This window comes from Typopeltis vanoorti, chromosome 10 (genome assembly GCF_054136105.1).
Source record: "Typopeltis vanoorti isolate ZY-2024b chromosome 10, IOZ_Tvanoo_1.0, whole genome shotgun sequence".
NCBI lineage: Eukaryota > Metazoa > Arthropoda > Arachnida > Uropygi > Thelyphonidae > Typopeltis > Typopeltis vanoorti.
This window is the reverse complement of record NC_143558.1, coordinates 70,201,590-70,217,152: the sequence shown is the minus strand read 5'-3', so window position 1 is coordinate 70,217,152 and position 15,563 is coordinate 70,201,590. Positions and strand designations below refer to the sequence as shown.

General features: G+C 35.7%; 1 protein-coding gene across 1 annotated transcript in view; it reads right to left on the bottom strand.

Annotated features, from left to right (window-relative positions):
- LOC150102495 (AP-5 complex subunit mu-1-like) overlaps positions 1 to 15,563 on the bottom strand; it is a 246,378-nt gene that overhangs the window by 24,816 nt on the left and 205,999 nt on the right. The window contains exon 13 of the mRNA XM_090399180.1: positions 1,628 to 1,746. Within this exon, the coding sequence (XP_090255306.1) occupies positions 1,628 to 1,746 (119 nt within the window). The remainder of the gene's footprint in view (positions 1 to 1,627; positions 1,747 to 15,563) is intronic.

Sequence of the window (15,563 nt, the reverse complement as noted above, 5' to 3'; positions counted from 1 at the left end):
CACAACTTACTGATACCTATATGGAAGTTGAGACTTTCGGGCGCAAACTTTGTTTGCTCACACTTGGATAAAGGATTAAACTAAATTTATTATACCTATATGGAAGCTAGGTGCCTATTCAACTCACTAATCTGTCATCCAAGCCCATCTGCTTCAATTTAGTTACCAATTTGTGGTGTGGCAATCTATCATAAGCCTTTGCAAAATCTTTTGTCCAATACATTTGCCACCATATTATAGTACATAAGTAAGCTGGTAAAACATAAATCTCCCTTTAAAAATCTCATGCTGGCAATCACAGAGAAAAACCACTATTATGAATCCACTTTTGTATCCAACCTCTCTAATACATTAATTACATCACCATATTCTTTTATTTATTCATTGCAAATAGAGGTAATTGCTACTGTTATCATCTAAGAATTGAACTCGAAAACACCTTCTTGGGGATTTCTCTTTGCATTGACATAGTTAATTTTAACTATATTCTAACTATTTCCATTTCTGCACCTCTGAACACCATGCAATTCAGTATTTTGCTGTTTTCTTATTAACTATTATATAGACAATTATACTTTTTAGATTTCTTGTTTCCGAAGTGAATTTATTGCACTCTTTTATGCTTGAAAAAAGTATTGGTAATTTTTAAGTTATTATATCAGATAGATGGGCACATCTATATAAATCAAAATGATCACCTTGAAGAACTAGAGGACTTTGTATACCTTGAATCACATCTCAGATTCCTTAACAGACATTAAAACAAGAAAACACTGCAGTTCCACAGAAGTCTTAATAAAGTATAGAAGTCGAGCCTCATCTCAAAGGAGACGAAGATTCGTCTTTACAAGTGCACCAGCCAGTCTAACTTTTTGTACGGCTCCCAGACCTGGAACATCTCAACAAAAGCAGCAACCAATATTATAAATAGCTCTGGAAACACTTGTCTAAGAAATATCCTGGATTACTCCTGGGAAGATCACATTCCCAACTCATCTATATTAGATGAAACCCAGCAAGATCCTCTAGTCAGCACTGTTCAAAGAAACCAAATAAAATGGCTCAGCCACTAACTCAGACATCCACCCTCTGTACCCTTTGATGCTCTGGTCCTCTACACCCCTACAGATGGAAAAAGAGGCAGACCCCGAACTCCATATTGGAAATACATCAGCAATATTCTCCCCATTCCCCCCCAACTCTCTGCATGAGAGATCCATCAATTAGCATATGACAGAGAAGCCTGGTTTTCCTTCATGTCCTAACAACCTCCAAGTCCTATCTTACTGTATACAGACTACTTATTTGTTTTGATTGGTTTCCCTATTTATAATTGTAAAATTATAAATAAATGATGATGATGATGTGGAGAAATCTAAGTCTGTATCCATTTCTATTGCATGTAGCTTCACCTTTATATATTTGTACCAAGTAGAATGTTCCCAACTGGGATCGAAATTTCCCATTATCAAAAAACAGTCATTTGAATTTATTTCATTTTTTATAAATCTGAATATAAGGCATTGTTATTGTCTGAATAATTAATATTAAAATGTACACATGCAATTATGAATAAACATACAGAATGTGATTATGAATACCAAAATGTCAGCAAGTTAGCCATTACCTGAGCAAAGGCAGTTTTTCCAGTACAGAACAGATCTTCATGACTGATAGCTGATGTTTCCTCATAATCAATTTTGGCAGTTAATGATATTTCTAAACTTTTGGTAGGAAACTTTTGACCTGAGTGGAGAAAAAGCTATTAATTTAGTTTTATACAATAATATATATATATAATTTACAATGATTTATTACTTCAGTTTAAATGGCTTCATAATTTTATATTTATCTTTTAATAGTATATAAGAGCAGAAAAAAAAAAGAAACAATGCAATACCACGATGAAGGATGCTGGATTCCTAAGCGTAAGAACGAAATGATAAACTGTTCTTCCATAAGAAAATTCATCAAATTTTATCAGCTTGATTAAGAAAAATCTATGATCATAGTATCTTTCTGTCCTTGAATGTGTTATGAAGTTTGAATTCTGCCACTAAAAGGGCAACAGGGTGAAAAACAATCAAAATACTCAAGATATGCAGATCACTGCCTCCACAGCACAATCATAACATTTTCCCTTTGGATAGAAAGACTTGGTTTTGAATCCTGCCCAAAATGTAACAAACCTTCATAAGGACTTTTCAAGGAAATTTAGCTGGTCTTGTACAGATGTGGAAGAGAGCATTCCCTCTTGGAAATTTATTATTATTTTTTGGGGGAGGTGGGATTTGCCAGGTTTATCCCATAAAACAGGCAAATCAGCAGAACAGAAGAACAAATACATGGAACCCAGTTGGTTTGACCATATAATTCCAACCTAAACCTGAGCAGTATTAATTAAACTTAGTGTTGATGACTATACCTTCATCAACACTACGTTCGTACTAGAGGCCAACCAAAGAGACTGATAATACTTCAATATCTCATGTAGATACTACATACAGTAAGACATGAACTGTGTGTCTACTTCTACTGGTTATTTTCTATAACAGTAATGGTGAACTGTTTCTAAATAGTGTAGCAGAACTTCAAAAAATGAGGAATCTTTACAAGAGCTTTTCAAGAAAAGCTCTTGTAAAGAGATAGAAACTTATGAGTTTCTATCATGTTCCCTCTTTTCTGCATATCAACTAAACTTGCAATCCACACACCTTCAACCTATCCTCATAAGGAGAATTACACAGACCTGTCACCAGCTTGGATACTTTTCTCTGAATCCTCTCTAACACCTCCTGCTCCCCAACAAACCCAGTTGACCATATTGACTACTGTGCACAGTAGTCAAGATGTGGTCAAATCATATTCTTATAAAGCGAGTATAATATCCTTTTATAAAGTGTTTTTTTTTTTTAACATACAAGTAATCCTTTGGGCTATTTTTCAAACTTTTGCAATATGCCCTCTGAACCTCTCAATAATCCACCATCACCCATAAATCCTTAGCCTCATCAATTTCCTGAAATCCAGAACCATGATACAAAGTGTGTAATTTTTTCATCCTGAAATGCATAACCTTACATTTTGCAACATTAAATAATAACCATCATCTTTTGCCTGCAATGCTAATTTATTTAAATCATACTGCAGGATATCCACATCACATTTATCAACTATTGTTCTTACAAGATTTGTGTTATCAGCAAACTGGATATCCTCCTCCTTAAATCATTCTCTATATCATATATCATTAATACACAAATTAAAGAGTAGTGACCCTAGTGCTAGCCATAAAGTACTCCATAAGTTGTCCTTGTTTACCTTAATTCCACTCCACCATACACTAATCTCTGTCAGCCACCCTTATCCATGCCATCAGCTTCATATCCATTCCCATTTGTTCTGACTTATGTAATAGTTTTCCATGTGGTATTCTGTCAAATGCCTTTGTAAAGTCCAGCAGTATCATAGTGTAACTATTTCCTTTAATCAATTCTGCTGTCACATTTAATCTAAAATGTGAATAAATTACTAAGGCAGGACCTACCTTTTACAAAGCCATGCTGCCCACCATAGATTATTATATTCCTAACCACCCACGCCTGAATTTTACCTCTTAACTTTTCTAATACTTTAACCACCACTCCTAAGATACTGGTCTGTAATTTGCTACTTCTGTCTTGAAAGTCTTTATGGAACTATCTTATCCTCTTTCCACTCTTTACCAGCCTGGCTGGCTGAGTGGTTAGCGTACCTGCTCTCCAATCAACAGGCTGAGGGTTCGAATCCCACCGTGAGCATGGATGTTTGTGACTGTCTTTAGGTGGAGAGATGAATTTCATTCGTCTGAAGTTTGAAAAAAAATCCATGTTTGGTCTCTAGAGCAGGTTTCCAGACAATGCAAAAAAAGAAATGAAAAATACAAAATTACAAAAAAAAAATTATATACATATATAACTAATAAAAATATAAAAAAATTCCTTAGCCTACCCATGGTATAAAATGTACTACACGTTTGCTAATAACCTTTTGTGGGTGGGAGCAACATAAAAAAAACTCTCTTGGATTGCCAGAGCTGAGTCAGATTAAACAACTTCATCAGAGGTACTGCTAGTTGTTATTATTATTCCAAGACCCCACAGTTCTCTTGCATATTCTCATAGCACACTGGTGACATGCCATCCAGTCCCACTACTGTATTCACATTGATATTTTTCAATAGCACCTCAAGTTCATTATTGTTATTTTATTATTATTTTCCTGACCTCTATGGATCCACAAGACTCATCATGAGAGATCAGTACAAAATGTATCATATCACTCCTCAAACTCATCCATTGTTTGCATGTTTACCATCCTCTAAGGTAATGCATTCCATGCTACTACCACTCTCCACGCAAAAACTTGCTTTTTACCCACCACTCGCTTTTGCAACTTCCAGAGATGGGCCCTTGTTTTACCATATAAAAAATCTCCTCAGTGTTAACATGATAATAATCCTTCGATAGTTTATATGTCTCAATCATACCCCTTCTTGTTTTTTATCCACAAAACTTTGCAGTCTGCATGCTCTCAATCTGTCCTCATAATTAGCATTGTACAATCCTGATATTTTTGTTATCTGTCTCTACACCCTCTCCAAGGTAACTTCACCCCCTTCAAATCTCAGTGACCAGATCTGAGCACAAATCCAGATGTGGTCTGATCAATGCTTTATACCATAGGTGGCCAACAGCAGGCCCGCAACATGATTTTGTGTGGCCTCTGCAGGATAAAAACATCACAAAGAAGCCGACTGACTGATGACCACCTACAGGATTTGTTACGAATATCATCATCATCGTTGAAAATAGACTTTGATGAACTTGCTGCCATACAAGAACGCCCCCACAGTGTTCTCATTAAGTTGTTACATGTATATAAAACCAGAAATATGTAATTAAGTTTAATTTAACAACTTATATTTAAATCAATCAAGTATTTTATATTGTTCTCCCAGTAGTAAAATGATTTAACAAATATAGTAATTCAATGCATTTAACTATTGCCTTGAAAAAATGCAGAGTTTATTTAAGTTCTGTCTAAAAGTGTGCGGCACGTGACGCTACCACTCATCATATATTGGCCCTCGTATAGAATGAAATTGGCCAAGCCTGCTTTATACAATGGGACCACCACACTTTTATCTCTTGCAGTCCTTCTCTAACACCGCAGCAATTCTCTACGATATATTCATTTTGCAATATTTCCTCTGAACTTCAAATCTCTATCCAATCACTCCAAGATCGCTTGTTCCCTTCACTTTTTCCAAGATAACCCCACCAAGTGAGTATGAAGTATCCCATCTGTGGATCCCAAATTTTAAAATCTTACATTTAGTTGCATTAAACTGATATCACTATTCACTTGTCCACCTTTCCAGCCTATTCAAATCATCTTGAATAGTCAAAACATTGGCACTATTACTAATAACCCTCCCAAGCTTCACATCATCTTCACAACTGAACATCTCCCTGTAGTCCTGTGACAATATCATTGGCATAACTGAACAGCAATGTTCCTAGTACTGAACCCTGTAGAACTCCACTTGTAACCTTCCTACTCCCTGATGCTGCACCCCCCCCCCATATACAGCTCTCTGATATCTACCAGAGCCAATCACCAATCCAAACCCATATGTTGCAACTTAAAAATCAACTTGTCATGTGACACCCTGTCAAATGCCTTTGAAAATTCCAAAAAAAAAAATGACAGTGTACGCTTTATCCTTTGCTCTTGTTACTCTGTTGTAAAGGTAACCAGATTACTAACACAAGAGCAGCCTTTAACAAATCCATGCAGTGGTGAATTCTCCATGCTTTCTATGCAAGCTCATTGAGAAAGAAGTAATATTTATTTGTTAATAAATGTATGCATTTATAAGCATTCTGTTTAGGCTTTTATTTTTGTAGATAGAAGAAGTTTTAAGCTTGCGCAGCAATAAATGAGCTTTGCGTTGTGTATTGAAGGCCAACACTAGTCAAGCTACCTTGGCCTGCTCAGATGTGATAGCATCCAGGTCCTCGCTTCAGCACTATGATTTCATGCACGCACACGCATAGCCATTTCCGCTCCCTCCACATCATCTCACCCTGTTGCTTAAACACAGGCCATACGGTGAAAGTAGCTATAGCCAGTGAGCTTCAGCCAGCCTTTACAAGTGTGCGTGTTGCCTGGGAAAATTAAGTTACAACCAACTTTTTATGACTATGTTACTGACCAGTTCATAAAGAAGAACTGTAGGGTAGAATTTGTATTCAAGTAGCTAAATTGAAAAAGATAGAATATCATTTGTAAAATAAATGTTGTACAGTGGGTGATCGGTTAACGAACAGTTCAGACTGCGAACAAATCGGACAACGAACACCTCGCAGAACAAACACAAGAAGAAGAAGCGACGCTGTAAGATTTGTGGAACTGTATTTTACTGCCATCTATGAATGGTTTCTGGAACGAGACTTTGACAATTGCATACATAACCTTTTTGTGCGCTAGTTGATTTCTGTTCTCTGAATTTTTGTGTTTTTCTGAACTTTTTATTAAAAAAAAAAGAAAACACTGATAATATTATGGGGCCTAAAAAGAGTGGAGTGTCAAGAACTGTGCTCACCATAGAAACCAAGCAAGAGATAATAGCCAAGGTAGAGAGTGGACAGAAGATGTCTGATGTTGCTAGGCAGTATGGCTTGAATAGATCTACAGTAGGCACAATCTTAGCTAAGAAAGATATACTCAAGCAGCTAAAGGAGTAACAAAAATCACATCTGAGAAACAAAGATGTGCCATCCATGAAAAAATGGAGAGATTGCTTTTAGTTTGGATAAAAGAAAGGGAAATGAAAAGAGATGTAACTAGTATGACTATCATTCAAGAGAAGGCTAGAGAAATTTTTGAAGAACTGAAGAAACAAACTCCACATTCGTCACATGAGGAAATAGAATTCAACGCTACCACTAAATGGTTTGTAAAGTTTAGAAGGCGATCTGGCATTAAACATGTGGTAATGCATGGTGAGTCTGCTAGTGCAGATAAAGAAGAAGCTGAGAAGTTCTGTCTCAAATTTCAAGAATTCATTAAAAAAGGATATTGTCCACAACAAATTTTCAATTGTGATGAAACTGGTTTATTGTGGAAGCATGCCGAACCATACCTACATCACGAAAGATGAGAAAAATATTCCTGGGCATAAACTAATGCTAGTGGTGATATGAAGCTTAAACCACATCTTGTCTATCACTCTGAGAACCCTAGAGCATTCAACAAAAATTCCATAATCAAAGAAAGACTGCCAGTGATGTGGAGATCGAATGGAAGGGCATGGGTCACGCAGGTTCTTTTCAAAGAATGGCTGTTTAAAGTTTTACCTTCAGACCACTAAATTGCCATTGAAAGTACTGTTGCTATTGGACAATGAACCAGGACAACCAAAAAGACCTTGAAAATAATTTGCTGGAAGACTTTCCCTGGCTGACAGTTCAGTTTCTGCCTCCAAATACCACTTCGTTGATTCAGCCAATCGATCAGGAGGTTATTGCGGGTTTCAAGAAATTGTACACTCGCACGCTGTTTCGTTGGTGTTTTGAAGCATGCCAGTTCTCAACGATGACATTAAAAACGTTTTGGAAAGAAAAATTTGATATTCTTGAAGCTATTTGGCTCATTCAAAAGGCATGGTCAGAGTCACTCAACAACAGTTGAATTCTGCTTGGCAAAAGCTGTGTCCATCCTGCATTCAGGGAGACGGAGATGATGTCCCTGAAATTATGGAAGAAATTGTGACAACTGTTAGACATCTGGAATTGGAGGTGAATGAAGATGACATTGAAGAGCTCATAATGGAACATGAAAATGATCTGACGACAGAAGAACTCCAAGAACTCTTGAATGAAGAACTCCAAGAAATTCAGCGAGATGTGTTTTCTTCTGAAAAAGAGGAAGACGAAAGAGGACCAATGCCGACATCTGCTATTAAACATCTTTTGAAGAAGTGGGAGGATGTCAGAACAATGGTCTTAGAATGGCACCCAAACCAGTTTGAGGTCAATAGGCTTGGTGATCTCTACAACAACAACAACAATACTATTAGTCACTTCTGAAAAATCCTGAAGAAGAGAGAAAAGCAGTGCAATCGACATTGGACAGATTCTTTAATGCACCACAAACAGAAAAAAAACATGACTGATGAAAATGCAAGACTGTATGTATGTATTATTGTTATTATAAATAAACGTAGTAAGAAATTATATAATTTATTATTTTTTTTTTTTGGGTCTCCAGAACGAATTAATCAAATTCCCATAAAAATCTATGGTAAATCAATATTGGATAAAGAACAATTCGGGTAGCGAACATCGTCTTTGAATAGATTATGTTCGTTAACCGATCATCCTCTGTATTTGTATGATTAAATGTACATAAATTTCTAAATACAGGTAACCCTCGTATAACGCAGTTTCGATATAACGTGGTCTAAAATTGTAGTAACCCTTGTTGAACGCGGTACTTATACAACACGGTTCCGATAAAAACACGGTCAACAAATTGTAGTAATCCTTTATCTTTTTATATGTTTTTCACTGTGCAACTTAAAAATCAAATTTTATCTTCGTTAAATTTGTGCCTTCCTGTTAAGTAGCGAATTTATATTAGGGGAAATACCTTTTAGCACGCATGTACCCCAATTATTTACCGTATAAAATGTTTATTGTTGAAAATTGTCCTCGTTTCTGCCAAGGAAATGCATTTAAAATCATAAGTGTGTTCATCTCAAGCTGAGCACTTTATTTTCTGGTGAGTTACATAAAACATGTAATGCTTGCTTTTTTTTTTGCGTAAAAAATTATTTTTGTAGTGATGGCCACAAACTGCAATGAAAGGGAAAAACCAACATTGGAAACAAAATTAATTTCTCGCGAAGAAAAATATTCAAAATCTTGGATCGGTTGAAAAATGGAGAAAAACCAGGAGTTTTTGCAGGGATTTTGAATTTAAATGAATCAACAATTCGAACAATCAAACAAAATGAACATAAAATCCGAGAAAGTGTTTATTGCTGGGTCAACGATAAATAAAGTTATAATTTCTTACTACGTTTATTTATAATAACAATGGAGAAAAATGGAGAAATCTCTAATGATTTCAATAGAAGATTGCACCTCAAAAGAAAATCCCTATGAATGGAAATCTTAAACAAAAAATTCTCAAAGTTTATAAACATTTATAGTGCAGACCAGGTGTTCAATGTGGATGAATCCGGGTTATATTGGAAAAAAGTGCAAAATGCACCTATATTTCGAAAAATGAAAGATCAGCTCCTGGATTCAAAGTTTCCAAAGACAGAATTACTCTACCGTTTTGTAGTAATGCATCAGGTGATTACATGACAGTGTTTATTAACCAATCCTCAAATCTTCCTGCTATGAAAGATTAAAATATGCACTATTTTATTTTGCCTAAAACATTTATGCATTATGCAATGAAGTTTAAGTACAATTTGGTTCTTAAACTTCTATACTATGTATTTTTATATTATGTATTTGTTTCATAGTTTATATGTTTTCTTAACTTACATGAATTACCTGAATTAAATAAAAATATTTTTTTTGTTGGATATGTCGTTGTTGTTTATATAGTTTAAAAAAAAAAAAAAAAAAAAAAGATTTCAGGACATAACCCTACTTTTTCTATGTGATCTGAGACTCGCATAACATGATTTATATAATGTGGCATTTCTGCGGAACCTAACATCCGCGTTATACGAGGGTTACCTGTACATAGTTTTAAATGGTCAGTAATTCATTATTCCGCTAACCAGACTTCAATCACACCTCTCATTCCCTGAATGATAACAAGAGCAAGCGTGAATTTCAAGACCAGCATTTGCTCCTGAATCCATGCTAGCCTGCATAATAAATAATATTACCCCATCTGCCCAATTCTGTATATGAGTTCTTACCAATTTCTCCAAAATCTTAATAACTACAGAAGAAATACCACCACCCTTATGAAATGATACTATCTTATCCTTCATTTTAGAAATTATGGACTTTACAACTGTGTTATAAATAACTTTTTTTTTTCTTTCTTTTATACTCTTTTAATTTCCTGATGTTGCGATCTTCATATTAAGATCAACATCTGGAGTATATAAAAATATACAAGCACAAGCCGAGTTACATTACATGCAGTGAGCAAAGAAACAATGAATTTGATCATTATTCTACTGGCATGACTTCTAGTGAGGAAAAAAACCCAATTAATTAATTATTTAGAAACTACATCAAAGCTAAATTCTATTTGAGATAACATGAGAAAACATTCTTTCTTATAGTCTTCTTTCAGTAACAATGATGTCCTATTTTTAACATTACAATTGTTATTTTTGATTTAGGATTCTGGTTTACCTACAGTCCTGTTTATAGTTAACTCTTAGAGAGAGAGGTTCCATGGGATCAAATATGTGGCTTCCATATGCTTGGGATTTTTAGACCATCATTATTTGTTCAGATGGGGTGGTTGATAAGAATCTCACAGGCTTCCTTAAATTTGCATTCATACTGTGTTTTGGTGTGATGTAAACAACTGGTGTTTTCCCCAGTCAATTCTATGTAAAGTGTTCAGGACATGGTCAGAAAGGCCAGCCTCACTATAGTTGTTATATTTAATGTGTCGTTTATGTTCCTTTTCTCTGATAGGAATTGTGCGTCCTGTTTCCCCTACATATGGTATATTACAAGTGCAGTAAATACAGTATACTCCAGGGTGGGCCAGTGGAATGAGTGGGTCTTTGGATGAGTTGAGTAAGCTTTTTAGTTTTGCAGGAGGTTGCTTTGAGGTATTTTTGTAGTATTCTGTTTATTTTATCTGATGTCCCTTTAATGTAAGGAATGGTTATAGTTTTATTGTAGTCTGGTTTATCTTTATCTTTTATTGAGGTCTTGTAGAGAATTTTGTTAATAGTGTTTTGGCTATATCCACTTTTTAGAAAAGTATTGCTGATAACTTTAAATTTGTCTTTCAGAGATTGTTCATTGGAGCATATCTTCAAAGCCCTGTTTTTTAGATTATTAATGACACCAAGTTTTTGTGTTGGGTGGTGGTAGGAGTTTATGTATATACTGTATATTGGCCAGTATGTGTTGATTTCCAGTACACAGTGAAGGAAAGACTGCAGAAGGAAGACGTGTGACAAGTGTATCTAGAAACAGAAGTGTGGTCTGTTTTTCAATCTCAATTGTATGCGTTTGTGTTGTTTGTTTAGGTGGCAAAGGAAAGTGTCTAGTGTTTGGTGGCCATGGGGATCAGATCACAAAAAAAACATCAACGTAACTAAGCCAGACTATGGGTTTTAAAGGAGAGGAATCTAGAGCATGTTGCTCAAAATGTTCCATATAAAAGTTAGCAATAGGGAGGGATAATGGCAAGCCCATGGTTGTGCCTTCTTTTTGTAGAAAGCATTTTGCCAAACAAAATAGCCAGAATATAATACATGTGCAAAGAGCGGCACGATATCTGGAGGGAATTTGTTCTGTAAAAGAAGTATTGTGTCATTGATTGAGACATTCATAAAGAGGGCAGAGACGTCAAAACGAACTAATAAATCATCTTTATCTAATGTAATGTCTTTGATTATGTTTATGAAGTGTTGTATGTTTCTGATATAGGCAAGAAAGTTTTTGACTTAGCCAAGAAATTTGCCGCTAATTTCTTGGCTAGGTGATAATTCAGGTGTCTATACCTTCGAATGTCTTCAGGTCATGTAGTAATAGATTTAAGTAGTTTCTCTGTTTTCTTATTTATTCTGTTGGTTGGGTCATAGTTAACACGTTGGTATGTACTATTGTCCGAGACTAGCAGATCCATTTTATCTAAATAGGTGGTTTGGTTTAGAATAACGGTGGCACTTCTTTTATCAGCTCTAGTTATTACGACGTTCGGATTTGATTTTAATGATTTCACCGCCGTTAATTCGTGTTTCGTTAAGTTACTTGTTATTGTTTTCTTATTATTTATATTTAGAATGTTGGCAGTTTCTAAACGTATTTTGTCTGCTATGTTATTTGGGATGATCCTTAAGCCTCTTTCAATATTACAAATAAAATCCAGCTTGTTCATCGATCTGGGTGCTATGGTAAAATTTAGACCTCTGTTGAGTAGTGAGAGTTCATCTTTGTTTAAGATGTGGTTGGATACATTGACTACGTTACTGTTACCTGCCGGCGATTGGTGGCTCCTGTTGCTTCTGGTTGGTTGTTACCATTGACTGTGGAGAAATTCGAATATGTCCATTTGTTTTGTCGATCTTTTAGTCTCTGAAATTTGGATATGAGATTTTCTTTCTTAGTTTGAAAGATATGGTTTGCCGTGTTGTCCGTAATTCGATCTTAATACGAAGATCGAAACGTTGGGAAATTAAAAGTTATTCATAACACGGTTGTAAAGTCCATAATTTCTAAAATGAATGCTGATCACTGTGTAACACTAAAAGAAAGGTACTATCTTACCCTCCTTCCACTCTTTGGGAACCTGCCCATTACTAGACTTTCATTAAACAGCCAAGATAATGGCACATTCCCATAAAATACGTAGTGAAATTCTATCTAGGCCTCCTGCCTTATTAACATTTAGCATACTCAGTATTTGAAATACATCCTCTTCCTTCATTTATAACACTTCATCACTCATTATCCTTCTAGGAATATAGCTTGCTATACTAGAATGGAACACTCTAATAAAGTGATCATTAAACAGTTAAACTATGTCATCTGCATTGGTCACCTGATTCCCATCTTCAACCAGCAAGGTAATACGTTCACTCTATCATTTTTCTAGCTACTTGCCACATAGCTAAAAGACTCCTTGTGATTCTCCTTGGATTGTAGTGCCAGTCTCCTCTCATATTCTAATTTTTCTCTCCTTACAATACTAGTCACTTTCCTAGCCCTATATTCCTCATGCAACTGTTCTCCACCTCTCTCTTTATATATCTTCTATAATCTCTTTTTCTTCTGCAATACCCCTTTAATTTCTCTTGCCATCCATTTGACTCCAAATTGCTTTATCTTCTTCGCTTGAGGTATACAATCTGCAATTGTTGTCAGCTACTTTTTCTTAAGGATCTCCCATGCACTAATGATCCCACTTCCTTCAAATTCTTTCATCTATTGCTGAAAGCTGGTTTCTAAGTTTATGATAGTTGCCTGCCTTATATTCCACATAAATTCTTTCTGTTTTGATACTTGCTTAATCATCCTCTAAGCTAGGACTAAATGGTCACTCTCACCAACAGGGGGCAAATATGACATCGCAGTCACAATCAGATACTCTAATGCTATGACCAAATCCAAATTCTTTATCCTCATGTTCCCTCCACAACATGCTGCCTAAGACAGTTGTCCCTCAAGAAATTCAGAAATTGCTGCATGCTGTCTCCTTTGTCCAGTTTATATCACTATAGTTGAAGTCCCCCATAATGATCACTCACTTTGCACTTGCCAAACTAATTTGCTTAAACATTTTCTGCTCGTCACCAGTTATATTCCCTGGTTTCTAGCAACATCCCACTAAATATCTTGTTCCATAGACATCTGACATCATATACTCTAAAAGCCATTAGTGCTACCTCTCCACTGTGATTTTCTACTCTGAGAGGGCAAAGTTCATCTCTTATCATGAGTATCATTCCACCACCACATTTATCCTCCCTATTCTGCCGAAATATGCTATACCCTTGGATTTCTACCCCTGTTAGAACATCTTCCTCAGTTTTGAGTATTGAGGATACTGATTGCCATTTTCATAGATTTAAGAGGTGGCCTGTTTTCTTCTTCGAGATTCTTAGCACCCCTGGCTTCACTCGATGCCTTACCGCTGCTGTTGAAAGGTTAGTGTGGGCCGCGCAGGACTCGAGGCTGTTTCTGGTATTGTAGTGGTATCTTTGCTGTGGTTGCATACACACTTCTCCTGACCAGGGTTCTGAAGTGTTCGCCAGAGCTCTGTTAGTGGTGTTGGGTCCAGGTCTGATAATGGTCAGGATTCCCAACACCCCAGGGTGCACCACAGGGAGGTAGAGTTGGACTTTGCATCCCAAATTCTTGGAATTTGGTTGAAGAGAATCAGCATTTCAACTTAACAATTGTCAGCTTGCCTTTATTGTTGAGTTGCGAGCTTTTGTTAATACTGCACCAATCATGTGCGGGACTGGTAGTAGTGATAGCAAATAGAAGATTCTTGGTACGTGATACCCATTTTCGGTTTTTTTAAAATCATGATGATCTTATGATTCCTAAATGATAAAAGGACAAGCAATAATGAAACTGTTTGTTTCAATTTAATTGCAGAAGCATTGTCGCTAAAGATTCAAATATTTGTGTGATGAAGGTTAGCGGCCAATCGCATAAATAATGTGCGCAATTATAAATTATAATGAATATTGAGAATTTAATTATAAATGTCAATTTAATTTTTTTCCGAAAATCCCCACACATATCGAAAATCACCACGATTTTTGGGAAAAAAATGCAAGTTATATTTGAGTAAATACAGTATAGTATACACTTTCTCGATCCACTATCCCCACAGAGGCCATCCCATTCTACTTGTACAATTCTAGTTACCCTGTCCCAATATATATCTCTCCAAATGCTTAAACCTCTCTGCATTCAAATATAACCCATCTCTTGGGCAATCCTTCTATCCTCAAACATACTCCACACATCCACATATTCCAGATCTCTTTTCCTACACATTCTTGTTACAATCTGTTTGAATTCCCAGATCGGTTTCCATCACATCAGTTGATACACCTTTCAAAGTAATTGTTTAGTAGTTGAACTATTTTTTCTGCTTTCTCTTACTTTGCTGCTCAACAAAAAACAACTCTTGGATATACTTTGGCCTGCTTAGCTAATCTCTCATAATCTGATTTAGTCTTTCTTACCATACTAGTTAATTTTTCTTGCCTGTGCTTTGTATTGCTTATAAGCATGCCAATACCTTTTTGTTTTTATTTCCTAAGCAATGTTTTAAGCTCCTGCTTTATATCTTTAACTCATCCACTTAACCTTACTTTTTCATCTTTAAATTGTATTCTCTTTAATAAAATTTTCACCTCTTTTATGAGTCATTTAAAAAAATTATTATTAACATCTGACCTCCAAGCAGTCAATGATTCATTGTAGGAGATACACACTATTACACACAAAGCTCATCCAATCATGCCTTAAACTGATTCAATATGTCTACATTCACAACACACTTAGGCAATGCATTCTACTCACCAACTTCTCTCCATGTAAAGAACCTTCTTCTTACTACTCTTCTCACACTCTCCTTATACAGTTTCCAAGGATGTTTCTATTAAGAGTTTATTCCATGATAACAACCTCCTGACTAACTTACATGTCGCAATCATATCCCTCCATCTTCTCCTATTCACAAGGCTTTGCAATTTACATTCTTTCAATCTGTGTTCGTATTTCATATTCCAAAGATCACCGACCACCTTTGTGAATCTTCTCTGAACC